This window comes from Lynx rufus, unplaced genomic scaffold (assembly GCF_022079265.1).
Source record: "Lynx rufus isolate CCGP_SWC_20201006 ecotype Redwood Valley unplaced genomic scaffold, mLynRuf1.p SCAF_8, whole genome shotgun sequence".
In the NCBI taxonomy this organism is placed as follows: domain Eukaryota; kingdom Metazoa; phylum Chordata; class Mammalia; order Carnivora; family Felidae; genus Lynx; species Lynx rufus.
This window is the reverse complement of record NW_025814896.1, coordinates 83180941-83207216: the sequence shown is the minus strand read 5'-3', so window position 1 is coordinate 83207216 and position 26276 is coordinate 83180941. Positions and strand designations below refer to the sequence as shown.

General features: G+C 47.2%; 1 protein-coding gene and 1 long non-coding RNA gene across 2 annotated transcripts in view; one reads left to right on the top strand and one right to left on the bottom strand.

Annotated features, from left to right (window-relative positions):
- Positions 1-13979, top strand: part of SPRED2 (sprouty related EVH1 domain containing 2) — a 113362-nt gene extending 99383 nt beyond the window's left edge. Inside the window, exons 5-6 of the mRNA XM_047067729.1 lie at positions 8255-8404; positions 10684-13979. Of these exons, the coding sequence (XP_046923685.1) occupies positions 8255-8404; positions 10684-11349 (816 nt within the window). The 3' untranslated portion in view covers positions 11350-13979. The remainder of the gene's footprint in view (positions 1-8254; positions 8405-10683) is intronic.
- LOC124503018 (uncharacterized) lies at positions 10276-25736 on the bottom strand. The gene is made up of 6 exons (XR_006960098.1): positions 21250-25736; positions 20768-20875; positions 16439-16551; positions 15448-15559; positions 11669-13142; positions 10276-11318 (listed from the first exon to the last, which is right to left on the bottom strand). It is a non-coding gene; the product is annotated as an uncharacterized LOC124503018 (long non-coding RNA).
- Positions 25737-26276: the final 540 nt, after the last annotated feature.

Sequence of the window (26276 nt, the reverse complement as noted above, 5' to 3'; positions counted from 1 at the left end):
CATAGGCTTTGGGGTTGACACCAGGAAGCAGTGTCCCATAACTGCTGCTGGCTGAGACCCAGCACTGCACTGGGTGGTGTGGAAGGTCTCAGAAAATGGGAGGGAGCTGCTTTATCTTCTAAATGACAATAATTACCAAGCTCACATTACATAGTGAGGGGAGGATCTTTTTATTCAACATGTAATACCTACAGTGGCTTTAAATTAAAGCAGTTAATATGTCTGAGGCTCAAACAAAAGCTTTGAAATGCTCTCAATTTCAAGAAGCCCAAAGGCATTCTTGCTAGCCCTCCCACTTGAGTCTTTCTTCATTTACATGCACCTTATCTCATCTTTTTAAGTTGTGGGTAGTAGGATACTGTTCTTTGCATTTTACTAATTCATACAGAGGACGTATTCAGGGTTACCTGAAAGCCCGCCTTCCTGCTCGCAACCCTTCAGCCCCTTCCAGTAAATCAAGCTGTGGGTGTATCAGAGTCCTTTCCTTTCATATGAAAATTTCACCTAAGTTTAAAAACATTTTTTTAATGTTTATTTTCTTTTTTTGAGAGAGAGAGAGTGAGAGTGAGAGCAGGGCAGGTACAGAGAGAGAAAGGGAGACACAGAATCTGAAACAGGCTCCAGGCTCTAAGCCGTCAGCACAGAGTCTCATGTGGGGCTCCAACTCAGGAATGGCAAGATCATGACCTGAACCAAAGTTGGATGCTTAACAGACAGCCACCCAGGCGCCCCTCACCTAACTTCAAAATTTAGAAACAAGACTTTTTTTTCGATGAGTAGGAGTTTTGTTTTTGTTGTTTGCTTTACAGTGAAAGAATGCCCACTTTATCCTCGGGCCCCAGAAAGCATAATGTCTTAGAGTCTAAGGCCAAAGTCGTCTCTTTCCCCCATTCTTGCAGCTGCCTCTTAGACCCAGACCACCTGCTAGCTGGGCCATGAAAGAGCACGTGCCTGGCTGGTTGCTTGCCTTTTTGAAAGAGGACACTTGGAACCTATGTAGGCCCTTAGGACAGGTGAGCTAGTGCTACCTGTTCCCAAAGACCTGTTGATAAAATGGGTGACAATTTCCTGTTTACCAAAGGAAAAAAGTCTAACAGGTGCCAAGGGGAAAGGAGTGCTGTACTAAAGAGAGACAACAGCTCATCAAGCCACCCGAGCCAGGTGCCTTCTGAGGCACTTAACTATCCAGTGTACTGCCTTCTGAGAAGCAGAGGTGCCCAGAGTTTCGTGTCCTTAGTCTCCTTGCTGGGCCCAAGGTTGAGAGGAATGGTACATACTTATATTTAGTGTGTGTATATACCTTTAAAAAAAACAAAATGAGGGGCGCCTGGGTAGTTCAGTTGGTTAAGCTTCCAACTCGACTTTGGCTCAGATTTCATGATTTCAAGGTTCAGGAAATCGAGCCCCATGTCCGTCCGCACTGAGAGTGGAGCCTGCGTGGGATTCTCTCTCTGCTCCTCCCCCACTCATGATATCTCTCTCTCTCTCTCTCTCTCCCCCTCCCTCCCCCCCTCAAAATAAGCAATAAAATAAAACATTAAAAATGAGAAGCCTTGCAATGGAAAGATTGATATTGGCATTGGTTGCATCAGCTGTTGAGATCTATTTTGGTGGAAGATTGCAGTAAAAATAATACAAATTGTGGTCATAACTACTAGGTAGGCTCCTTTAAAAATGCAAAATAGCAGCATCTACAGACAAGGCAGAAGTGCTATTTAATGAATCTGAGGGAATCCTGTGGCCCTCGAATGAGCTAGGTAGCAGTCTCCATCAAACCCCTTGGATGTTCTTAAGAGGAGGGAAGGAGGGTTATTCACGACACTGTTAGAGCTCAGACAGACCTTGGAGATCATTGATTGCCCCCCCCCTTATTTTACACATGAGGAAACTGAGGCCCTGAGAAGTTAAACAACTTGCCCAACGCCTATGGCCTAACCTGGCCTGGAATCAGTTCTTGGTGCAGTTTGTGCCTAACGTTGCTGTATGATTTCCAGATGACATGGTCTGGCTTCTTAAGCATTTCTTAACCTTTGTTTTCTATGCCTTGTTTAAAACGTGTCAGCCTGCTAACCTCCTGACGGGGTTTCTCAGAGTAGGGTTGGCTCCTTGCGCTGTGTGTTTGCTTCTGTCACCTCATGTGTTCCTGGGGACACAAGGACGATGAAGTGACTACTTGTTTGCCTTACTGAAGGTGGGCTTCATCCCCATTGTCTCCATCCCCAAGACGGGGAAGGAAATTGCCAGTTGCCAACCTTCTCATAGTCATAGATACACTGAGTAGGACATTCCAAGTGCCCCTTAGTAGTTCTAAGTGTCTAGGAAAGAACAGTCCTGCCCTAGGCACATCTTTCCTCTCCTGCGGGCATTGTTTGCCCACTGCTGCTGCCTTTGTGCTCTGCCCTTACCCCCTTTGGTAAAAAAACAAAGATTTAGCAGGAAAATCCAAGGGGAGTTGAAGGGATACACATAGCCTTGAAAACACTTGTTTCACTTTGAAATGCATAGTCTGACCCACCCTGAATGCCCCAAAAAGTCCTTGGTCAACAGCCAGGATTCCATCCCAGGACGGGTAATTTAAGCAGACTGCCTCCTCAGCTGCTCTGGCTTCTTGGTTCTTTCTCTCCTTCCTTTCTTGAGCTTCCCTTGGTCAAAGAAGTTCTCCTTCCAAATGAAGAAGGCTCATTCCCAGACCCAAGGCATGTGAACAGATGCATGTGCTTCTGTAAGAACTTCCAGGTAGACCCAAGGAGAGGGAAGAACAGCCAAGTTTCCAAGAGTAAGAAATCCTTTTATAAGATATGCCCATGCAGTAGGAGAGAGCCAGCTACAGGTTTAACATGAGACATGCATCTTCTAGTCTCCCTTCCCCATTCAGTCCAATTTCTATCCAAACCAGGCAGCATTGACCTTGGGGAAACAGGTAGCCTCCTCCCAGCATCTTTTGCACTTCGGATTTTGATTTATTTTCAGATATCATAACATTAAAGCCAGCTATGCAAAAGGAAAGTCTGTGCCAACTTTTGAAGCTCTGGTGTTTTTCTCTCATTTGTTGTTAAAATTCTGGGGAATTATGGGAAATAACTGACTAAGTAGGTCTTCAGAGTCTGGCCATTGGAAGCTTGCTCTTTTTGAAGAATTTTATTAGATGTTCACTGGTAAACTTGAACCTCTTTTTCTCTTCCTCTGAGCCTAGTTCTGACTTGTCCACCCATCTAGAAGGGAAGCCACCTGGCCTTGCCCCTGCCCGTGTCCCCCTGTTATGTCTGAACCCACATCCCACAGAGCACCCAGCCCAAACCCAAGAAACTTCCAGGCAAGGAATGGGTGCCTTTACTATCAAAGGTGGATTCCATCAGGCCACTCGTGTCTGTATTTTCCTGATTTTAAGGTTGGCAGTACCCACTCATCTCAGTACCCTCTGACTCTTGCTCCCATCCTCCCTTCCTTCCTTTTCTCACCTCCCTGTTCTTTCAAGTTTCTTCCTTATCAAAGTCATCTCAGCTTTTTGCCTTGTTAGAGGGCTTTAGAACCAGGCCCCACAAACCTTGTTCCTTTGAACAAATTCAGCATGACTTTTTAATTAGAGAACAATTCACATCCAGTCTTCCTGAGCTGAGTCCTTATTATTTAGCATTAGAATACTCAATTGCATTTCTATTATTCAGTGCCTCATATTAGGTTGCAAACTTCTTAATGGAACATCTTTTTAATAATGGGCATTGACACTGATTCAGCGTCCAACCCAGACCCAGAGGCAGGATTTTCTGGAGGCTACATTTGCAGGCGGCAGTGGTTATGCTCACTGTATCATGTTGCATAGGACCCCCCCCCCACCAGGTCCACAGCAGCACCTGCCCTCTCCGTCCACAGTGGGTGGGACAGAAGGCTCTCTGTCCCTGGATGTGGGGAAGCCTACTGTTGAAGCCTCCACATTTTTTCTTCTTGAGCTCAAACCCACAACAGAGACAACCCCTAGAGAGCAAGGTGAGTTTAAAGCACATCAGAGTCTTTGTTAAATTTTTTTTTTAGCGTTTATTTTTGAGACAGAGAGGCAGAGCATGAATGGGGGAGGGTCAGAGAAAGAGGGAGACACAGAATCTGAAACAGGGTCCAGGCTCTGAGCTGTCAGCACAGAGCCCGACGCTGATGTGGGGCTCGAACTCACAGACCGTGAGATCATGACCTGAGCCGAAGTCGGACGCTTAACCGACTGAACCACCCAGGTGCCCCAAGAGTCTTTATGAGTTGAAGGTGAAGCTGTCAGATTGGTAGGTTGGTAGGTGTCATTAGCTTGTGCATACAAATAACAGATGTTCAGGAGTCTTGCTCGAGAGAGTGTGTGTGCATAGCTTAGGTGGGTGGCTTCTCTCCAGTGTGTGTGGAAGCCACAAGGAGAGTTATGGGAGAGTCTGTTCAGAAGTGCAAGTGGGCTGGGAGCCTGGCTGCCTCAGTTGGTAGAACAGGCGACATTTGATCTCAGGGTCGTGAGTTCAAGCCCCACATTGGGTATAGAGATTACTTAATAGGGCACCTGGGTGGTTCAGTCAGTTAAGCATCTGACTTCAGCTCAGGTCATGATCTCACAGTTCGTGAGTTCTAGCCCCGCATCGGGTGAGCTGAAGCCTGCCCGTGCTCCACCCTCTCTCCCTCTCTTTCTACCCCTTGTGCTCATTCTCTCTCTCTCTCTCTCTCTCTCTCTCTCTCCATAAATAAATAAATAAATTGTTTTAAGTTCATATTTCCTTTTTTTTTTTTTAATTTTTTTTTTTCAACGTTTATTTATTTTTGGGACAGAGAGAGACAGAGCATGAACGGGGGAGGGGCAGAGAGAGAGGGAGACACAGAATCGGAAACAGGCTCCAGGCTCCGAGCCATCAGCCCAGAGCCTGACGCGGGGCTCGAACTCACAGACCGCGAGATCGTGACCTGGCTGAAGTCGGCCGCTTAACCGACTGCGCCACCCAGGCGCCCCCATATTTCCTTTTTAAAAAAAGATTAATAAAAGAAGAAGTGCATGTGGAAAAAAGATTTTTCCCCCTTGTTTCTTGGAGATGCCCTGCTAGTTCACTGCTTTTGTTTGTAGGTCACACTGCATGGCAGGATTTGTCTGATAGTACAGATGTGGAATAAGCCTTGGCTTTAATGGAGGCTCTCTTGCATGCTCTCCTGCTCAGAGTCCAGACACACCCAGAGCAGTCCAGGCATGGGTGTCAGCTCCGCCTGCAGTAGGCAGTGAACTGTGGACACACTTCAAAGCTTTCTAACCTTCTTGCTCCCTCGTACGAATTCGCCATTAGATTAGGAGATATTTAACGGCTTTGCTCATTCTCACGTTCTCTGATAATGTCCAGGAAGCTTTGCACTTGATTGTGCAGTGGGAAGAGGCTGTTCAGGGTTAGGGAGGTAGGCTGGGTGCATCAGAAGGTGGCATATCTGGTTAGCTAATGAACACTGGGAAAACATGGGCACGCCTCATTTCTCAGAATGACTTTCTACACATTGTTAACCTGGACATAGTTCACAGCAAACAGGGTGGAGGAGGGTGAACAGATGATTAACACAGAGGTGACCATGATGCCGAGTGCATATTACAGTGTTCGATATGAGGGTAGCTTCTGACGTAAGAGATGACTGTCGTTTGGGGCGCTGGTTAAGAATTTAACTCTTGATCCGATTCTGTGCCTCCCTCTCTCTCTGCCCCTCCCCCATTCATGCTCTGTCTCTCTCTGTCCCAAAAATAAACGTTGAAAAAAGAAAATTAAAAAAAAAAAAAAAAAGAATTTAACTCTTGAGATTTGAATCACCCTGAAGGGCCCTTACCTACTCATTCAGGAAGTGTTTATCGAGATCTTCAGAAACTTTGTATTATGAGACCCCATCCATCCCCTTATCTCCTGGGTTTGTGTAAAGCAGGGTGCACCTTCTTACTTGGAGAAATTGTACTTGTGTTAATCACAGTAAAACACCTCTCAGAGTAGGCATTGGAAAAGACTTGTGTGAACTTGAGAAGCCGTGGTGTTGTGTACTGAAATCCCACTGGGCTTGCTGATCAGGGGCCGCATTTCAGTCCTGCTCTGCAGTGGCTGCCCCGCCATGGTCTCTCAGAGTCTGTTTTCCGGCCTGTGACGTGGAGACAGTATTCTACCTGTACCCGTGCCCCCGTGTCGCCAGGGTCTGGCACACTATGCACTTGCACAGTCTGAGACGACTAAGAGCTCTTTGCTTTATTGTTCTGTCTGGTCCACAACCCCCTCCCCTGTGTGTTCAGTCGGTACCTCTGAAGACGTGAAGAAAGAGCGGGTCGGGAGATCGAAGACAAGACAGACTCCAGAAGAGAGTCAAAACTCCTTGCGTGTCAGTTTGGTTTCTTTCAGTTGCTGGGATTTGAGGAGTAAATAGCAATTTTTCCCCAAGTTCTGAACTACTGAGGGGAAAAAAAGGCAGGAGACCCTTAATGAGTGAGGATGCCAGTCCTGGCTGACATCTGCGGGAAGCAGACGTCTCGGGCTGGGACCTCTTGATCAAACAGACCTGCCCCACCAGGCACGGGCGCTGGACCTCCAAAGCCTCCCACAGTGGGTTGGCCCTTGGCCTCCAAGCAGGCCGCACAGTCCCCAGAGTGGTTGCCAGTACGTGCTGTTTGCCAGGCAGGTGGCTCCCAAGAGGCAGAGCAGAGAAGGAGCAGACGCTGCGTGCCCGGTTCCTCTTGCACTGCTGTGGAGAGGAGTGAGGGCCGGACACAGGCAGGAGTGGGATGCGGGCGGAACTGGCACGGAGAAGCCAAAAGTGAGGGGAAAGCACACCCAAGTGATGAATCCCATGCATCTGGGCTTAAGTTACCAAAGGGAATCGGCCCACACCATTGGGACACCCTAGGGTAGATCGCAGGCTGCAGCCTTGACTGGATCCAAGCTCAAATGGCTCTGGGAGGGGGTGGAGGGGCTGCCTTCTCTTAGTTTTGCTTCACTTCCTCCCTGGAAGATGCTTTCCCTGTGCCCTGGCCAGGATTCCAGGCTTTTAGGACCCTTAGATCTTCAGAGAAAAAGACGGCATCTTTTCTGACCTCTCCATGAAAAATCTCCGTATTAACTTCAGAGAGAACCGTGTAGCCATACCTGAATTAGTCACTCTGGATGGAGGGATCAGAAACGGGCATCAGCTCTGTCTCAGTTGGACCAAACAGAATTGGAGAAAAAAAATCAGGAGGGTTGGGTTGCCAAAGGGATGCCACACATGTCCACTAAGTTTTTAAAATTAACGTAGTTGTGCTGCATAATGGGAATATGGGTGTCTTTGTCCTAAATACTTGTCCCATTTTTCTGGGCATTCGTTACTCAATAAGTTGGGGGAGAGGGTGTAAAAAAAGAAATAAGCAAATGAGACAAGGGGAATAGAAGATTGAGAAATGAGAGCCAGGAAGGAGTTCGTCGATACTTGCCAAAAATAGGACACCTAGATATAAGGAAAACCTTTTCATTGGTTTGGGGAAGAAAAGGATCTGTGACTCTGAGGATGCAGAGGGCGGGTGGGTGGTTCTGAAGATTCTTGGTTTGGAAGGTGGTGGCCACCGTCCATCAGATCCATCACCTTCCAAAGACCCTGTCACAGAGGATCCAATCTGAACTCGTCTCTACCAGGAGAGGAGTTCTGCACTCAGGTCCAAAAGAGAGGGGCCTGCATTCTCTGTGCAGCTGTCTCTGTCACTTCCAGCTTCCAGTGACCCTCAAGGCTTGCCTTCAACCCAAAGATTACAACATCTCTTCCTGGAAAGCCAGAGCCTACGATACCCTTGAGGTAGCCTTATTTCTGACACTTTGCCAGGATCAGCTCCGCACAGAAACATTTGGGTTTGATCTTGGCTTATATGCTTCTCCTCTGCTCACCAGAGTCCCTTGCAGCCAGGGCTACCAGTGGTGTAACCGTTCTTGATCAAACTGGGATGTACCCACAGGAGGCCTGATGTAGTGAGCCCTTTCCCCAAAGCCTGGTGGCTGCTCCCACATTTGAGAAAACAAACCCAACTTTTCCAGGGTCTTGGTGGCTGGCTTTCTCTGCCCCTTGAGCCAGCCACATCATGTTTAGACAATCTGGCCCTTCAGGGGTCCTGGTGCTTCCCACAGCCAAGATAAACTCCAGATTTCGGGAAGTCCGGCAAGACACCAGAGTGGGGGGTAGATGGCGTGTTAGGTTTTGGTATGTGGGTTTGGTTTTTGTTTTCATTTTAATTAACTCTTGGTTACCTCCCTCTAAACAGACAGCTACAGACAGTTCTTCTAATTCCTCCCAGAAGAGGGAACAACCTACTCGGACAGTCTCCTCTCCCACATCCTGTGAGCACCGGAGGATTTACACCCTGGGCCACCTCCATGACCCATACCCCACGGACCACTATCACCTCGAACAGGTGCGCGGCAGTCTGGTTCCTTTGAGGGCAAGGTGTGGATGGTTCCTGATCTGGAACAGCCTCTTCCTCCTTCTATGTAGCCCGCTGCTCAAGCCCAGGCCTTCTCTGTTCCCCGTATTGACGGTGGTGACGGCAGCTCGTCCTTAGTTTTCTGTGTGCCAGACCCCTTGCTAAACCTTCCGTGTGCTTAATCTCATTGAGTCCTCACAAATTATCCCACAGGGCAGGTCCTGGGCCTCCCCGGTTGATGGAAGAGAAGGCTGAGGTTTAGAGAGAGAAAGTCCTTGATGGAACAAGTCTCAAATGCAGGCGTGGGTTCTCCACGGGGCTATGCTATCTCCTGAGTTCCTCTGTCCAGAGGGCTTCCTGGCTTTGTGTGAAAGCCCAGAGCCAGGATCGGGACTAAAGAATGCTGTCCGCTTGGCTCAGGCACCCTGGCATCGCGGGTTACAGGCCCAGGCTTGCTTGGGGGGATGTAGCTGGAGTCTGGCATTCAGTGATTCAACAAATATTTACCAAGCGGCTGTTTGGCAGAGCAGGCTCCCGAACTGTGGGGCATGGACTGGTGCCCGTGGGGGTGATGTGGCCACCGGTGTGCTTTGGAAAGAAAAAAGGAGCACAGGGTTGTTTTGGTTTAGTTTGTTTTGTTTTTTTTTTAACATAAAGCTAGATTTATAAGACTCTAAAAAATTTTGTGTGCTTCCTAATATTTTGGCATTAAAAAAAAATTTTTTTTTAACGTTTATGTATTTTTGAGAGACAGAACACAAGCAGGAGAGGGGCAGAGGTGCCTGGGTGGCTCAGTCAGTTAAGCATCCGACTTGGGCTCAAGTCATGGTCTCATAGTTTGTGGGTTCAAGCCCTGCATCGGGCTCTCAGCACAGAGCCCGCTTCAGATCCTCTGTCTCCCTCTCTGCCCCTCTCCCACTCTCTCAAAAATAAACATTTATATATTATATATATATATATAAAAGACAAAATCACATTATGGTAGCTAGAGAGGGGAATTGACCCTTGGACTCACCTTACTTCACAAAATAATTAGCAAAATCTCTTTCTGCTCCCAAAATTTTTTATTAATCTAAGATTGTGATTTTCTGCAAAACTGTCAAGAATCTAACAGGAATTAGGCAACATGTGTGAGGCATGGCCCCTGCCCTCTAGGAGCTCACAGTCTGGTGGGAGTGATGGATAAATGTAATTGCCATGAGATAAATTCTATGGCAATATTCTAATCACGGTAATGGCAACAGGTGTCAGCCGCATCCTGTGTGACAGTTGTGTGTGCATGCTGCACAGATTCTCGTCGTTCTCGAGGTAGCCCTGTGCTGAGAGAGAATCTGAGTCTGCGGCTTTACTCTAGTGGGCTCCCTCAGAGCCGTTCGGAGGACCTCAGGAGTAGAAGATCTCACACTGCCACAACGAGGGTGCTCGGGGGGAGGCAGCCTTACCGACCCACAGAGATGCCGGTGTCACCCTGGGGGGGAGAATGCAGATCTGGGGGCTTTGAAGGCAAGGGAGCATGGCGCTACGGTCCAGCTTGCCTGAGCTCACATTCCAGCTTGCGCTTGACCATCTGTGAGATCCTGGTGGGATTCAAACCCAGGCAGTCCGCCTCCAGATCGGCACTCCTACCCTTTCTATATTTTCCAACCAGATGACAAGGTACTTGTATCATAGCTGCTGGTATCCCTTTTTGCTATTTTGAACATGGCCCATGGTGCAAAATGCATCTTGTATTGTGACCTGGAATGCAGATATTCCCTACACACAGATAACCCACATATGCTACCCTTGTAACATGCAGTGCACTCCAGTATTTTTGTTTCATTGGGAAAAAAGCAGGTCTTAGAAAAGAACACACTGTACAATAACAGGTGAAACTAATCTGTTAGAAATCAGGATAGTGGTCCTCCCACCCCTGAGGCGTAGAAGGGAACTCAAGGGAGGGGGGCAGTGTCCTAGGGAGGTCTCTCAAGTTCTGCTTCGTGAGCTAGGTGTGTTTAGCTGTCGAAAATTCAGAGTGCATTTTTTCCCATACGCACACTTTCCCCCCTCTATGGTAGTACTTCCACAAAAGGGAAAAAAGATCTCCTGACCCAGGAATGGATCAAGGATCACAATTTGAAATACACCTTCAACCCAGGGGATGTTCAGTAGTTATAGGAGCAGTGAGTTTCTTCCAGAAATGTCTTTGTCAAGGCGAAAGGTACCCAGTGGAGCGTTTTTTCTCTTTTCGGCGCGGCTATACAACCATGTCTCCTTTTCCCCCCGGGCAGCCGATGCCAAGGCCTTACCGCCAGGTGAGCTTCCCGGACGACGACGAGGAGATTGTGCGCATCAACCCCAGGGAGAAGATCTGGCTGACCGGCTACGAGGACTACCGGCACGCGCCAGTGCGGGGCAAATCCCCCGACGCCTCGGAGGACGCCGACTCCTACGTGCGGTTCGCCAAGGGCGAGGTCCCCAAGCACGACTACAATTACCCCTACGTGGACTCCTCGGACTTCGGCCTCGGCGAGGACCCCAAAGGGCGCGGGGGCGGCGTGATCAAGACCCAGCCGTCCCGGGGCAAGTCCCGGAGGCGGAAGGAGGACGGCGAGCGCTCCCGGTGCGAGTACTGCAGGGACATGTTCAACCACGAGGAAAACCGGAGGGGCCACTGTCAGGACGCGCCCGACTCTGTGAGAACTTGCATCCGCCGGGTGAGCTGTATGTGGTGTGCGGACAGCATGCTCTATCACTGTATGTCGGACCCCGAGGGAGACTATACAGACCCGTGCTCGTGCGATACTAGCGACGAGAAGTTTTGCCTCCGGTGGATGGCTCTTATTGCCTTGTCTTTCCTGGCCCCCTGTATGTGCTGTTACCTGCCCCTGCGGGCCTGCTACCACTGCGGGGTGATGTGCAGGTGCTGCGGGGGGAAGCACAAAGCGGCCGTGTGACTCAGTTTCCCTCCCTCCTTTCCTTCTCCCACAGCCACAGGGGAACTTGTCTCTGACATACTCTCACCTTCTTTCTTGCTCCCTGGTACCTTGAGGCGCTATTCCAGCCTGGGGAGCCCCCCTGGTGAACTCTGCACTTTCCCCTCTCCCCACGCAGCCCCCACCAGCCACCCACTCTGCGTCAACCACACACCCATACACGCAGGCACACGGTGTTCTAAGGAAAGGAACCTCCGCACAGACATTTGTGTACTATTACCAATCTGTAATCAAGCTAACTGTCTTATACATGTGTTGATTTCTTGTCTTTCCTACCCACCTCTTCCAGCGCAGAGGCACCTGCAGTCGGAACTGCTGATTTGGGGTGGGTTTTGTAGTTGGTTTTCTAGGAGATCTTTCTCATGGGTCGGCTTGCCGGTTGCTAAGGAGCAGCAGATTCCTGCAGATAGGTAACGTCAGAATGATGAAACCCTACCAGAAGTATGGTAACCTGCAGTCAGATTATGTATAGGAGGTGAGCTAGTTAACAAACGTCTACCACAAAACAAGATCGCTTTAACTTTTGTAAACCCAAATTTGCCAAGTAAGCTGCAGTTTCTGTTTGGAGCCCATAAACATTTCCTGTGCCCTCCCCCTAAAAACCTGACAATTATTTACTGATGCAAAACATTCACCCACAAAAATGAGAATTGAGCCTTAACTTCAGATTAACTTGTGTGAATCAGGAAATTCCATAAACTGCATTGCATCCTCTTAGACCAGGGGTAGAAAAAGGGGATTTCAGGTTTGTCTGAGCTTCCCCAGTTTCCCCTAAAGTAGAACTTTTTAAAACTGTGTCACCACCACTTCTAAAAATTTAGCAATATTAGAAGAAAACACTAATGAAGTTCTGCTCATTGTTTTGCAAACAAGATAGACTATTCACACACAAACCAGTGTTCTCCAAAGAGTTCCAGTTGAGAAACACTGAAGTTGTGGTAAAGAAAATTAGAAGGAGCTTCCTCCCACACCCCCACTGGCTATTTTCTCTTAATGGGGGGAAATTTTAAATGTCATAAATATGAAGAGTGGTGGGTTGCATTTTGTTTGTGGGTTTCTGTTCTTGTTTTCATCCTGGACTGAATCTCACATCACCAAATGCTTTGTTTATACTTGGGGGAAAAAAACAAGGCCATATGTAAAAACCCTTCCAATGCCTAAGTGTCTTTCTCCTGCATCTCAAAAACCCAGACTTGCCAATTTTTTGGTGCACAGATGGTTAGGTCAGCAGTCTGGGTCTACCTGTCACCTTGCCATGTAGGAGGCTTCTAATTAGCTGGAAAAGAGTATTTTTCTAGTCTATTGCAAGGAGTAGCCAAATCTTGTCACAGAAAGAAAAGTGAAGAGTGAGTGGTACCTAGCATAGTACAATCAGAACGTCATGGAGACCATAAGGGACAGGCTTGTCAAAGTTGGCCGTTCTTCCCGCCATGATCTTCCTGTGGTAGTTGCCAGCTCAGGGCACAGCCTGCTGTCTGTGTCTCCGCTTCCCCCCATCCCTTCTCTGTTGCACACAGGGCATCAGTCTTCAAGGAAAGAGACTTTTTTCCAGTCTGCCAATCATATTGGGAAAGTACGAGCCATGCTTACCTTCATGGAACATTTTCAGCTCATCTGAGCACCCGCCGCCTTTCTTTAGTCAGATCGTCGATGTAAATACCCAGTGTGCTTACGAGTTAGTTGGTAGACATTTTCATATGTTGGAGTGAATGGTGTGGCCTTCCAGTTTGGAAAAGTTGCAGAGAGCTGTCAGTCTGGTGATGGAAGAAAAAAGAACTGCTTCCCAGTCTGGAAAACATCTAGAAAACCTTCAGCCGGCCTCCAGATGCTGTCGAGAGGCCATTGCCCCCCACTCTCCAATCCTGAGGTATTTCCTCAGGGCCTTTCTCAAGGTCTCCTCTCTACAAAGCACAACACTAATGTATGTTTTGTTAGACCTCAGTTCCGAGTGCCCCTATTTATTTCAGTAAGAATACACATGTCCCCGCCACTTTTTGTTTGTAGTCTCTATTTACTTGTTGTTTCTATCTTTTTTTACCCCTTGTCCTTTTCCACCCTTTTGAAGAGTTATGCTAGTGAATCTTACTTCGCATATACGTTTTGGTTTGTGAAGGCAGCGGTTAAGGGCACAAGGACAGCCATGGGGACATTTATGTAAATACGTTTCTCTCTAATTGCCACACTGCAGCTGAACAGTGTGTAGTATTTTCCCAGTCAGCTTTGCCATACTGACGTCAATCATTTGAGAGAAATTATTCAGATTTTATTTTTGTATCTGTGGTAACAAAACATTAACCAAAAGATTTGTTTGGAAGCTTCCTCTGACCACCCCCCCACCCCCCAGCTATTTGCTCACATTAACAAATTAAAGTGCCTGAAGCATAATTCATTCTTCACCTGTATACTAAAAAAAAAAACCTGTTGTATTGATTTTTTTATAATAAGCCTTTTTACCTCTGTGTAAAAAATATATATACAAGTGTATGATGTACATTTTAGTTCTTAACTTTTTTTTATGGTTTCTAATATGTATGACCAATGTAGCCATTGCTTTAAGATGTACCATGTAAATATAAACACATCCTATCAGACCGCTGACTTTGGGGTATTTGTCTGGCAGAAGGGTGGGAGGGGCGGTAGAGCCTTGGCACATGCGAGAGTTCTCGCACACAGGCTGGGAAGGGGTTTCCTCTGGAGAAGGACGCGTGGACGCTGCTGTTTTGGTGAGGCCCTTCCCGGCCGTGGCTATGTCATAGTCCCCGGGGGAGACTGCAGCTTCTCGGGCTTGGATGCTTCAAGGGAAAGGAATGCTGTGTGTCACAGCCCCGGGAACACCCCCTCTTCCCAGGCCTGGCCTCCCCCACATGTGCTCCTCAGAGGGAACAGCTGCGCTGCTTGTGAGGTATTTTCCACCAATTCCTGCGGAACCTCGGGTGGGTATGTGTGGAGTTTGGTAGACCGTTTCTCACTGCAAACAAGGGTTAAGACGGCAAGACCCCCGGTCTCCTCAGAGTGACGTTTGGCCCACTTTCCCTTCCATGTGGACTCTTTGGATGCTCAAAAGTGACAGTCCTCTGGAGAAAATAAAGTGTGGGGTCTTTTAAGGGTCACAGGGGAAGGCCTCAGCTCCTCTCTAGAGAACCGAGTAGGGGCCTTAAAAAGACATGTCAAGGGGCCCTTTTAGTTTTAACTCTTCCAAGCCACAGGCAGGGGTGAAAAACAACAGGAGATTCTGGAAATTGGAAAGGAAGAGGAGAGAATTCGTAAAGATTAGTAATTAAGAGATTAATATAGAACGTGAAAGCTGTTTAGAGTACGAGAGGCATAAAGATTATAGATTATTATAGTGGGGTGAAGAGCCAGCATGGAGGAAGTAAGAACATTCAACGTAAAACATGTTTTCAAGAAGTTTGATGGTAAAGGACTAATCGGGTTGCTCTGAAATAGAACTGAATTAAGAAAACAAGTTATTCTCTGCCAGGACAGTGTGTGTGTATTTGCTTGTTGTGACACCTTGAATAAATTGTTAACGATTTTTTTTTTTTAAGTGAGAAAAAACTGGGAAGTCACCTCCAGAGCCACATCAGGGACCGAAACCTTACCTGACCCTCATGCCCCCACCCTCCATAAGGCATATGCCTTCTATCATTCATTTGTTCACAGTTGAGTAGCTGAACTATAGAAGGGGTAAGTAACAATAAGTATCACATGACTACGGTCATGTGATGCAAGGACTGAACCAGCCCTAGCCTCGTGCTCATACCTCTGCTCGCCTTCCTTTTTGGGCTTGAGAAAGGGGGCAAGGGCCAAGAGTCCTCCCGGCTCCCTTGGGCCCATCAGGCTGCCTCAGGATTAGCTGGGCGCGTTACACACGTCACCTCCTCTAAACCTCCACAGAAAAAAGGGATCGTCTGCACTTAACAGGTGAGAAAGCAGACATGAACTCCATTAATTCCATCATGTTTGTTGGGCTGTCTTTCTGCCATTGTTCTCCATTAGCCCTTGGGCGAGTGACTTCACCTTTCTGACCTTTGGTCTCAGGTATGAGTGGAGGAATACCTGTCCCCGGCACGTCGGGAAGGTCAAATGATGTGCTGCAGTTACAGCGCAGTACAGAGTAGGTGCTTTCAAATGCTAGTCCTTTCCCCAGCTCCTCCTGTATTCCGGAAACCTGCGGAACCAGAAGTTGAAGTCACTGTGGCTATTTTCTGAGTATTTAGACCTACCACCTCTATGTCAAGATTTCTTTTCCTTAACCTCTCTGCAGTTCTAAACGGGGTTCTGATCCCTTGCAGGCCCTTCCAGGTAGGTTAATGGCCCAAGGGATGGCTGCGTTCCTCAGGGATCGAAGTCTGCAACTTGCCAGAAAATCGGTGGCCTCTGAGCAGTTCTGCCGAGAGGGCTGGATCCGGCTCAGCCGATTTGACCGGGATCAGAGCGTGTTGTCTTACAGAGCGCTGCTATCCTAAACTTCCCCGCCCCCTTTGGTGGCCTTGACCCCTGCAAGTCTGTGCCCTCCTCTCCTGGGCCTCTGCTCCACCACTGCTGGTTACCACCCCGACACCCCCAACAGTAGGCACCCCCGACAGAAGCAAGACGTCTTCCCAGGGGAAAAATTGTTGCAAGAATTCTGTTTTACAGGGACTCCCAGGGCGGTTTGTCATTCTACTGTGGCTTTTAAGCAGGCACTACAGAGCCGGCCCTGTGAATGAGGGGCCAGAGCTTGTGTAACCGTGCCAGCTGCTTGCAGGCATTCTTACTGCAGGTTTGTTGGGCTTTCCAGTTTGTGGGGGGAGATGGTTAGAAACACCACACTTGGCCTGCTTACCTAGGCCTGAACCAGATGTGTGGAATGAAGGGAGATGGCTATGGTGACATCTTGTACACCAGACCCTAGTTGTGACCTAGGGGATCCGGGCCCACCGGTCTTCTCAGCTAGAGCAGCCACCAGGCTAGTGGTCCCCTCAAGGCAAGCTGACCACACAGGGCAGGGTTGGGTGGAGGTGGGGCTGGGACCCAGCAAGTAGCAAGGAGGAAGGTCTGTATTTACCAATGAGGAATAAAACCAGTTCTGTGATAGCCATGCCTGGGAGGTACCTTTGTCCTCTCATCTGTCTCTTCTCTCATTTCTTTTTTCAAAATCAGAAGTTGGAGGCAGGTGCTCTGATTATAGAAGTAATATACATAGTCATTATAAAGATGTCATATAGTACAAAAATATAAAATAGAGTGTCCCGTGTGTTGCCCCGGGTTGGCGTAACAAAGTACACACTGGGTGGCTTAAACAATGGCAATAAGAACTTTGTCCAGTTGTGTTTTGTTGATATGTATGTACTTGTGACTGTTCAGTTTTCCGGCTGTTTTGCGGTTCCTTTCTTCCTTTTTCTTCTCTTGCTTTTCTCCTTTGCAATTTCGTGATTTTCTATCGTTATATACTTCCATTCCTTTTCTTTATCTTTTGTGTTTCTACTGTAGGTTTTTGCTTTGTGGTTCCCATGAGTCTTACCTATGACAACTTACAATAACAGTCAATTTTAAGTTGATAACAACTTGAGTTTGAGTGCACCCTAGGGCTCTATGTTGTTACTCCCTCCATTACACTGGTTTTGACATCACGTTTTACATTTTATCTTGTGTATCCTTTAACTAATTCTTATAGTTAGGCCACAAAACAAGGCTTAATAAATTTAAGAAGTTTGAAATCCTGTCACAATCACATTTTCTAATCACAGTGGTGTGAAACTAGAAATCAATTATAAGAGGGAAACTGGAAAATTCACAGATAATGTGGAGATTTAAAAACATGCTACCAAACAACCAGAGTCAAAGAAAAAAAAAATCCACAGAGAATGAATGCATGTATTAGCAAATAAGAACTCAAAAGCCCTACTTTACATCTCAAGGAATTGGAAAAAGAACAAACTAAGCCCAAAGTTGGTAGAGGAAGGAAATAGCAAAGTTCAGGGTGGACATGAAGGAAAATGAGACAAAAAAGACAATAGAGAAGACTGATGAAACTAAAATCTGGTTCTTTGAGAAAATAAACAAGATTGGCAAATCTTTAGCTAGAACGACCAAGAAAAGAGAGGACTCCAATGAATAGAATCAAATGAAAGACATCGTACAACTGATATCACAGAACTACAAAGGATCTTAAGAGACTACTATGAGCAATACTATGCCAATGAACTGGACAACCTAGAAGAAATGGATACATTCCTAGAAACATACAAACTACCAAGACTGAATCAAGAACTAAAAACTTGAATGTATTGAATCAGTCATGACAAACTTCCCAGGACCAGAGAAGTCTACCAAAGTTTAAAGAATAAACATCAATCTTTCTCAAACTCTTCCAAAGAACAGAAGAGGAGGGAACACTTCTAAACTCATTTTATGAGGCCAGCATCACCCTGATACCAAAATCTGAAAAGGACACCACAATTACAGACCAATATCCCTGGTGAACACAGATACAGAAGTTCTCAACAAAATATTAGCAAACCAAATTCAACAAAACATTAGATCATAAACCATAATAGAGTGGGATTTATTCAGGGAATGCAAGGATGGTTCGACACCTACAAATCAATCAACGGGACATACCACATTAACAACATGAAGGATAGAAATATGGTCATCTCGATAGATGCAGAAAGCATTTGACAAAATTCAACATCCACTTACGGTAAAAATTCTCAACAAGGTGGGTATAGAGAGAATGTACCTCAACAAAATCCAGGTCATAATGACAAGTCTACACCTAACATCATACTCAGTGGTGAAAGGCTAAAAGTATGGTATTGGCATAAAAATACACATAGATCAATGTAGCAGAATAAGGAACCTAGAAGTAAACCCACTTCTATATGGTCAGTTAATTTACAACAAAGGAGACAAGAATATAAATGGAGCTGGGAACATTGGACGACCACATGCAAAAGAATAAACCGGACCACTCTTACACCATACACAAAAATTAACTCAAAATGGATTAAAGACTGACCTGAAACCATAAAACTCCTGGAAGAAAACTAGGCAGCAAGTCCCCTGCCATGCATCTTGGTGATGTTTGTTTGGCTTTGACACCAAAAGCCAAGGCAACACATGCAAAAGTAAACAAATGGGACTGCATCAAACTAAAAAGCTTCTGCACACTGAAGAAAACCATCACAAAATGAAAAGGCAACATACTGAATGGGAGAAAATATTTGTGAACCATATCTGATAAGGGGTTAATATCCAAAATATATAAGGAACTCATAATTCAATAGCAAATACACATACAAAGAAGTGGGCAGAGGATCTGAACAGACATTTTTTCCAAAGACTCACAAGTGGCCAACAGACAGCACAAGAAAAGGTGTTCAACATCACTCATCATCAGGGCAGTGCAAATCAAAACCACAATGAGATATCGCCTCATACTTGTTATAATGCCTGGTATCAAAAAGACAAGAAATAATGAGCTTTGGGGTGCCTGAGTAGCTCAGTCGGTTAAGCGTCCGACTTCAGCTCAGGTCACGATCTCGCAGTCCCGTGAGTTTGAGCCCCGCGTCGGGCTCTGGGCTGATGGCTCAGAGCCTGGAGCCTGCTTCCGATTCTGTGTCTCCCTCTCTGCCCCTCCCCCGTTCATGCTCTGTCTCCCCCTGTCTCAAAAATAAATAAACGTTAAAAAAAAAAATTTTTTTTTTTTTAAAGAAATAATGAGTGTTGGCAAGGATGTGGAGAAAAGAGAGCCCTTGTGCACTGTTGGGAATGTAAGTTTGTGCAGCCACTGTGGCAAACTGTGGGGTTCCTCAAAAAAATTAAAAATGTTACTACCATATGACCCAGCAATTCAACTTCTGGGTATTTATCTGAAGAAAACAAAAATACTAATTTGAAAAGGTACGTACAGTTTTTTTTGTTTATTGCAGCATTACTTACAGTAGCCAAGATACTGGAAACCACATTAGTGGCCACTGAAGGCTGAGTGAGTAAAGAAATGTAGTCTATATACACGTTGGGGTATTTTTCAGCCATTAAGAAAAAATCTTGCCGATTAGGACAACATGTATGATAGACTTGAAGGCCACTATGCTTAATAAAATAGGTCAGAAAGAAACACACAGATCTTATAATCTCACTTATATGTGGAATCTTAAAAAACAAACAAAAAAGAGACACCACAGACACAGATCAGAGAGGTAGTTGCCAGAAGTGGTGGGGGGTAGTGGTCTAAAGGTACAAAATCCCATCATGTTATAAGTAAGTTCTGGAGATGTAATGTATCACATGGTGATCATAGTTAATATTATCATATTGGGTATTTGAAAGCTGTTAAGAGAGTAGATATTAACAGTTCTCATCACAAATTTGTAGCGACATGTGCTGATGGATGTTAACTAGATCATTATGATCTCTTGCCTTATATGCACATATCAAATCAATATGTTGTACACCTCAAACTAATACAGTAATTATAACAGTAAAAAGTAAAGCAGCAGCAATGAGAATAGAACTGTCTTCTGTTTAGGTAGACATTAAAACAATCTGCAAAACGCCTGTGACTCTCATTTAAAAATTTTAAACGTGGTTATTTTTCATTAGTAATGTTATTTATGTTCACATTCAAAGGGCTTATTATTGTTTTAAAATAACTTTTTAATAAATGTCTTAAAAGTTTCTCCATTTTAATTTCTTCTATAGACATACCAAGAGCTACTAAAGCTTTTTGTTGTCCTCGGTAACTTTCAAGAGGATAGAGGGACCTTGAGAACCAGAAGTTTGTGGCCTCTTCCCCTCCGTGGTTAACAGGCTCTTTCTTAGTTTTGCCCTTACTCTCTTCAAACGCAGCTTTGATCTGGCTCTTCTCTTTTTTTGGTACTTTATGTTATCTGATTTTAGCCAGCAGTCTTTATATCTCCTTTCCTAGCTCAGACTATTTTGTCTTTCTAGTTCCTTCTTTAGCCAGTTCCAGTAAGGCCATATCTTCTTGCAGCAGCTATCTGAGGTTAGCATGTGTTTCTTATTGAACAGTAATGTCCAGAGAGACGTGCTGCCCCGAGTCTGGAGAGTGGTTTTCCTCTCCTTCAGGCTCCACCCTCTTTTCATTGGCCCCTTGGCCAATGTATTCGCACGGAGAGCCCTCTATCCAAAGGCTCAGCCTTGTCCATCACTCAAGGTAAATGTGACATCCTCAGCCTCCCACTTGGGTACTGGCAGCTTCCTCTGTGGATCTACGCCTGCTTAGCTCAGGTGTTCATGCCTACTGAGGATTACCTGGGATATTTCTGAACCAGCCAACGTTTCTTCTGCTCCACTCTTGGACTCTGGTGAGGCTGGGGAACCCAGGGTAGTCTGCAGACCTTTGAGCAGCCATTCCCCACCCCCTTACCTTTTGTACCAGTTGAGGTTCCTCCAGCAATTAAACATCTGAAGAAACAGTGTGCACCTTTAGCCATTCTTTCACTGTGGTGCATGCTGGAAATCACGGTCATTGTTGCTTTGGAGAGAGGCAGAAAAAGGAGAATGAAATGAGGCTGTGCCTGACCGAAGACCATTCCTGCCTTCCCCGGGTGGAAGATCATCACTGACAAAGGGGCAGAGTAAAACAAAACTATTTCTTTCCTTTCTGGGGGCTGTCTGTCCTATTCTGGTTCAGAGGGGCCAACACAAATGGTGTGAAATCCAAGAATATTCTTCTAAACGCATCCCAGTGGACAATGTGGTTAGTGAAAATTCTGCCTGGATTTTGGCTCGCAGCCTCCGTGTGGTCACAGGGCTGTTGGCGGTTTTCACGTTGGTGTGGGACTTCTGGGAGTCGTGGGGGATGCTGCAAGGGGCTATCATGTGTGTCTGGGCCGCTCCTGCACTCACCTGGGGAGTCTTTGGAATTAGTATTTGTGGCTTGATGCAAAAACCATCCCACGTTCCTTTTTTTGTCAAGCCTGGGTAATAACTACCTCTGTCTCATGCTTTGCCATGCTCCATTAGTAACTATGGTTGCCTTTTGAGCGTCTTCCAGAAAAGCCTTCCCCTGCCAGAAGAGAGAAAACTGATCATGTCTGCCCAGGCCTGAAAGCTGACATTGTAAGCCATCTCACAAAACCACCCTGTGCACTGTGCAGCGCAGGAGAAAGGGCGAGGAAAAGAAACACGGGACTCCAGGCTGTGGTCCCTTTCTGAGTCTACCTTCTGGGGCCAGGAAGTCGTGGTGTGGTTCCTGCGTGCTGCTTTTGAATGAATGTCTTTGCATCCTTGCTGGCTTGATGTGACAAGCAGCAGCCGCTTTGAAGATGCCTCACCCCGACAGAGCCCAGCTATTTACATAGTGGCCTTTCATTCTGTGAGCAGAGTGTGTGCTCTGCAAATATTTTAGGCCTCCCTGCGTGCTTGTGGGCCCCTAAGTGCCATTCACCAGCTTTTAAGTTTGTTTTGCAGGCAGCAAGCCGCCGAGAGGGAGGCCTGACTCAGAGCACAGGGGGCCGGCCGTCTGCCGCTGCCGCCTCCTACCGCGGCAGACCTAGAGGGGAAGGAAGCCGTGGGTTTTACAGCTGGTGTTTTGGTTTAGAAAAAAAGACAGAGAGAAAAAAATTTCTTAAAAAATACCTCGCACATGTAAAATGCCACTAAATGTAAGTATCCATGCAGTGTTTGGGGACGAGGGAAATCGCGTGTTGGGTATGATTCATCCTTCCTCCTGGTGACAGCAAAGGAGGTTCGTACTGAGCCTCTGGTATTTTGGGAGTTTGTTCCAAATGCTCTGAGTGGGAAGGCCCAGGTTCCTCACCCCTCGCTCAGAAGGAGGGTCGTGTCTGCGTTATGTTAAGGCAGCACAGTGTTTGCTTCCTCTCCTCTCATCTGACTTTGCGCAGAGATCCTCACTTTCCCATCAGAAACTGGGTCGGCAGCTTCATGGGTGCAGGAGACCAGGGTGTGGAGAGGGGAGAAAGCCATACTCGCCCGAGTCTGACCTGGGCCTGGAAATATGCAGTGACAGATCTAGATGGGGGTGGGGGGAGGGTCCCACCCAGTACTGCCTCCCAGCAGGTGCGGCAGGCTCCCCGGAGGCGGGGTGAGCCAGCCGCCAGGAACACGCAGTCTTTCTAGGATTAGGCTTTTACAAGTTACCAAAACATGGAGTGCTGCTTCTAGGCTGACACATACCTTGGCAGGGGTAATGGGGCTTCTGCCCGGAGCTGGGAGTCCCCCGGGGTCAGGCTGACCTCTAAGCTGCATTTGGGCCTGAAGGAGAGGCCTCGTGGTGGGTGTGGTGGCCTCTCAGGGCAGATGCATTCCCGGGGAGCACTGGGGCCACAAGAAGCAGGCTGACCCAGGAACCAAGTGCACAGTGAGGGCAGACGGGGAGAGCCTGGCTACCGTCACCCAGGCTGCTGGCCGGCCAGCCACAGGCTCCCCACGCCCCATCCACGCATTCTCTGTGGGGGAGGGCCTCCTCACTCCCTCCGGCTCCTTATAGCGCAAGTTCCTTGTCGAGATTAGACAGCCTCAGCAGAAAGTGGAGCACTGTACCTCTGAAATTCAAAGCTTCATTTTTCCAAAGCTCCATTAGACTCAAGTTTGGTGGCATAGAGTCTGAGTCCAAAAGTTGTAACAGTTAACTCTGTTACGTTCTGCTTCTTGCCCCGGCAGGCAGATTCAAGCTTATATATGTGCCTTATAATGAATTTACCAAAGTTAAGCTCTACATTTGCTGCGTGGAGTTCTCTGCACATGTGTTTCAGTGGACAGGAAGACGGTTAAGAAAAATACAAGTCCTCTGCAGCTGAATCAGCAATTGAGGAGCACCTAAAAGCTACCACCAGTCCCCAGATCCGTTATTCACAATCAGCCCCCACAGGCCTGTGGTCATTGCCCTGCTTAATGCAGCCCGTGTTTACCTGCACGCCCACCGCCCCCCCCCCCAAGCCTGAGGACTTGGCAGAGACACGTATTGCTCAGAATTACACACATGACACGTCCACCTCCACGCTGCCCAGGCCCTTGCAATTAGGTGTGGCCACATGCCTAGTTCCGGCCAGTGGGCTATGAGTGGAAGTGACAGAGGCATTCAAGAGTGAGTGTGTGATCCTCCCGTGCTCCATGCTCCCTCCCCAGCCCCGCCCCCACCCCACAGCAGTCACGGAGGCCACCCACTGTGGTGGTAAGCCACAAGATGAAAGCGCATGGGGGCACTGAGTCACTACAGAGAACGGCTGGCATGGGGAGAGGCCTGAGTCAGGGAGTACATGAGTAAGTACAAAATAAATCCGGGTATGAAGCCAGTATAATTTGGGGGTTGTTTGTCACCACCAAAGATGTCCTAACTGATACTAAGATAGCAGCAGTTTATATACAAAACACCAACCTCATGAGACAAAAAGCCAGCTTCACCCTAGGGAAGGGAAGGCAAACAGGTGCCAAAAGGGCAGCCCGCACCCTGTCCCCCAGGCCCAGAAGTGGCTTCAGGGACTTTTCAAGCCTTAAGACGAGCTAGAGAAGAGGCAAAGCTCTGTTAATCAGAACTCGTTGAGCCAAGATGGGGCAATGGAGGGAGCAGTGCAGAGGAGACAGAAGCCCCAACCCACTGGCCTCCCCACCATGTTTACGGTGTGACCTTGGGCAAGCTGCTTCATCTCTGGGCTTCAGCCCCGCCTCCTTAAGTGAACCAGGCATGATGGGGCTCCACCTGCCTGGCGCAGCAGGCTTAACACATGACCCTTACAATTCCTGGCTTCCCCAAGGGGGTTGTGATGAGATGGTGGCTGCAGAGAGGAACTTCTGCTACCCACATTCTTGTCTTCATTCAGAAATGTCCCTGGGGCACCGGGTGGTGAAGTCTGTCACTATCAAACCTAAAGGTTGTACATAGGGGATGTCTCAAAGCCTATATGGCTCCCTGGTTGCCATCCCCAGTACCCTGGAGAGGATAGAAGTGTGGTCCCTGAGCCAATGACTAGTGAATGACCCCAACTGTCCCTGCAGATCATCTTGCTCTTGTGGTCAAAAGCACCGTGTCGCTCACACACATTTGCGGAGCCATTTGCCTGAGGATGCTTGTGGCAACATTGTTACCGATGGCAAAACATACAGAAAGGCCAAAAAACCAGAAAAGTCTCGAAAGTCCTAAGGAGTCGAAGTCAAGAAAACAAGGCACAGATAGGGTAGGTAACACACAACCATTTGTGTACTCATGTGTAGACATACAAACACATATGTATCTGTGTGTGTAATCTGTATAGCCGGAAGGCAGTACAAGAAGCCAGCAATGCTGACTGCCTCTGGAGTAGGGTCTGGATTGGTGGGACGGAGTTAACTCATTGTAAACTCTTGAGTACTACCTTTTACTGTCCATGGACATACTCTGTTTCCCTGTAAGTTTTTTATCAAAGAAGAAAAAAAAACCCACTGGTGTTAGAACCCCAATCCTAGATTGCAAGCCAAGCTTCACTACATCACAACTGTGTGATCTTAGGCAAGCCTCGGTTTCTTCACCTGTAAAATGGGGACGAGAATAGTGCCTCCCTTGTTGGATTGTTAGGAGGCTTAAATGAGATGATGCATAAGAGGTTAGGACAGGGCCTGGCACCCATTAACCATTCTTGGCATCCATTCATGGCACCCATTAAACTATTTTTGATAAAGCCCAAAGCTCACTGTCCATTTGACCACAGAGCCCAGATATCTGACACAATCATTAAGACCATTCCTTGAAGAGCGAGGGTTGGTATTCGTTTTAATATTTTATCACCTGGCAGCATCTTGTGGAACACACTCATTCGCAGCCTCTTCCTGTGCCCTGCCCAGCCTGCTATTAACAGTCCCCAAAGCCTTCTTAAAAAGTGTGCTTCTCCATATGGTTTCCCAAAACTCCTGCTGAATAGACAGGGTTGATATATAGCTGGGTGAACATCCTTTTCTCCTTGAGCTTTTACGGAGGATGTGAGGGCAAAGGCTCTTCTTACCAAATGAGGGAGAAAAGACTCTCAAAGCCATTATGTGTCTGACACCAATTCAATTACCCGATCCGTGGCCTTTTCAGCTAAGCACTTCCTAAACTTCATTAGTGCTGCAGGACTGCTGCCAGCCGACGTCCAACCCTTTACTCAGACTGTCGTAGGGAGGAGAGGACAAGCCTCCTCTGTGACGGGTCGCTGTGGCACTCCTGCCTCCTGAATAAAGGAGACCTGGGGCCTTGAGGGCTGAGTGGAGGGCCCAGTTGAGGTTGTAGGACCCACTACTAACCTATCCCAGCCTGATTCCCATCACCCAGAGTTTAAAGTGATCTTTAAAACATAACTTAGAGGGGTGCTTGGCTGGCTCAGTCAGTAGAGCATACGACTTTTGATCTCAGTGTTGGGAGTTCAAGCCCTATGTTGGCTGTAGAGCTTCCATTAAAAGAAGGGGCACCTGGGTGGTTCAGTCGGTTGAGCATCCAACTTCAGCTCAGATCACAATCTTGCGTCCATGGGTTCAAGCCCCACATCAGGCTCTGTGCTGACGGCTCAGAGCCTGGAGCCTGCTTCAGATTCTAGGTCTGCTTCTGTCTCTGCCCCTCCCCTGCTCATGCTCTGTCTCTGTCTCTCAAAACATAAAATAAAGCACTTAAAAAAATTAACACATACACACACACATACACACACCTACCTAAGAAAATCTGAATAAATTATTAAAAAAAAAAAAAAAAAGATAGGGGCGCCTGAGTGGCTCAGTCGGTTAAGTGTCTAGGTTTCGGCTCAGGTCGTGATCTCATGGTTTTGTGGGTTCAGGCCCCGTGTCAGGCTCTGTGCTGACCGTGTGGAGCCTGCTTGGGATTCCCTCTCTCTCCTTCTCTCTCTGCCTCTGCTCTGCTCACACTGTCTCTGTCTCTCTCAAAATAAATAAATAAACCTAAAAAAAATAAA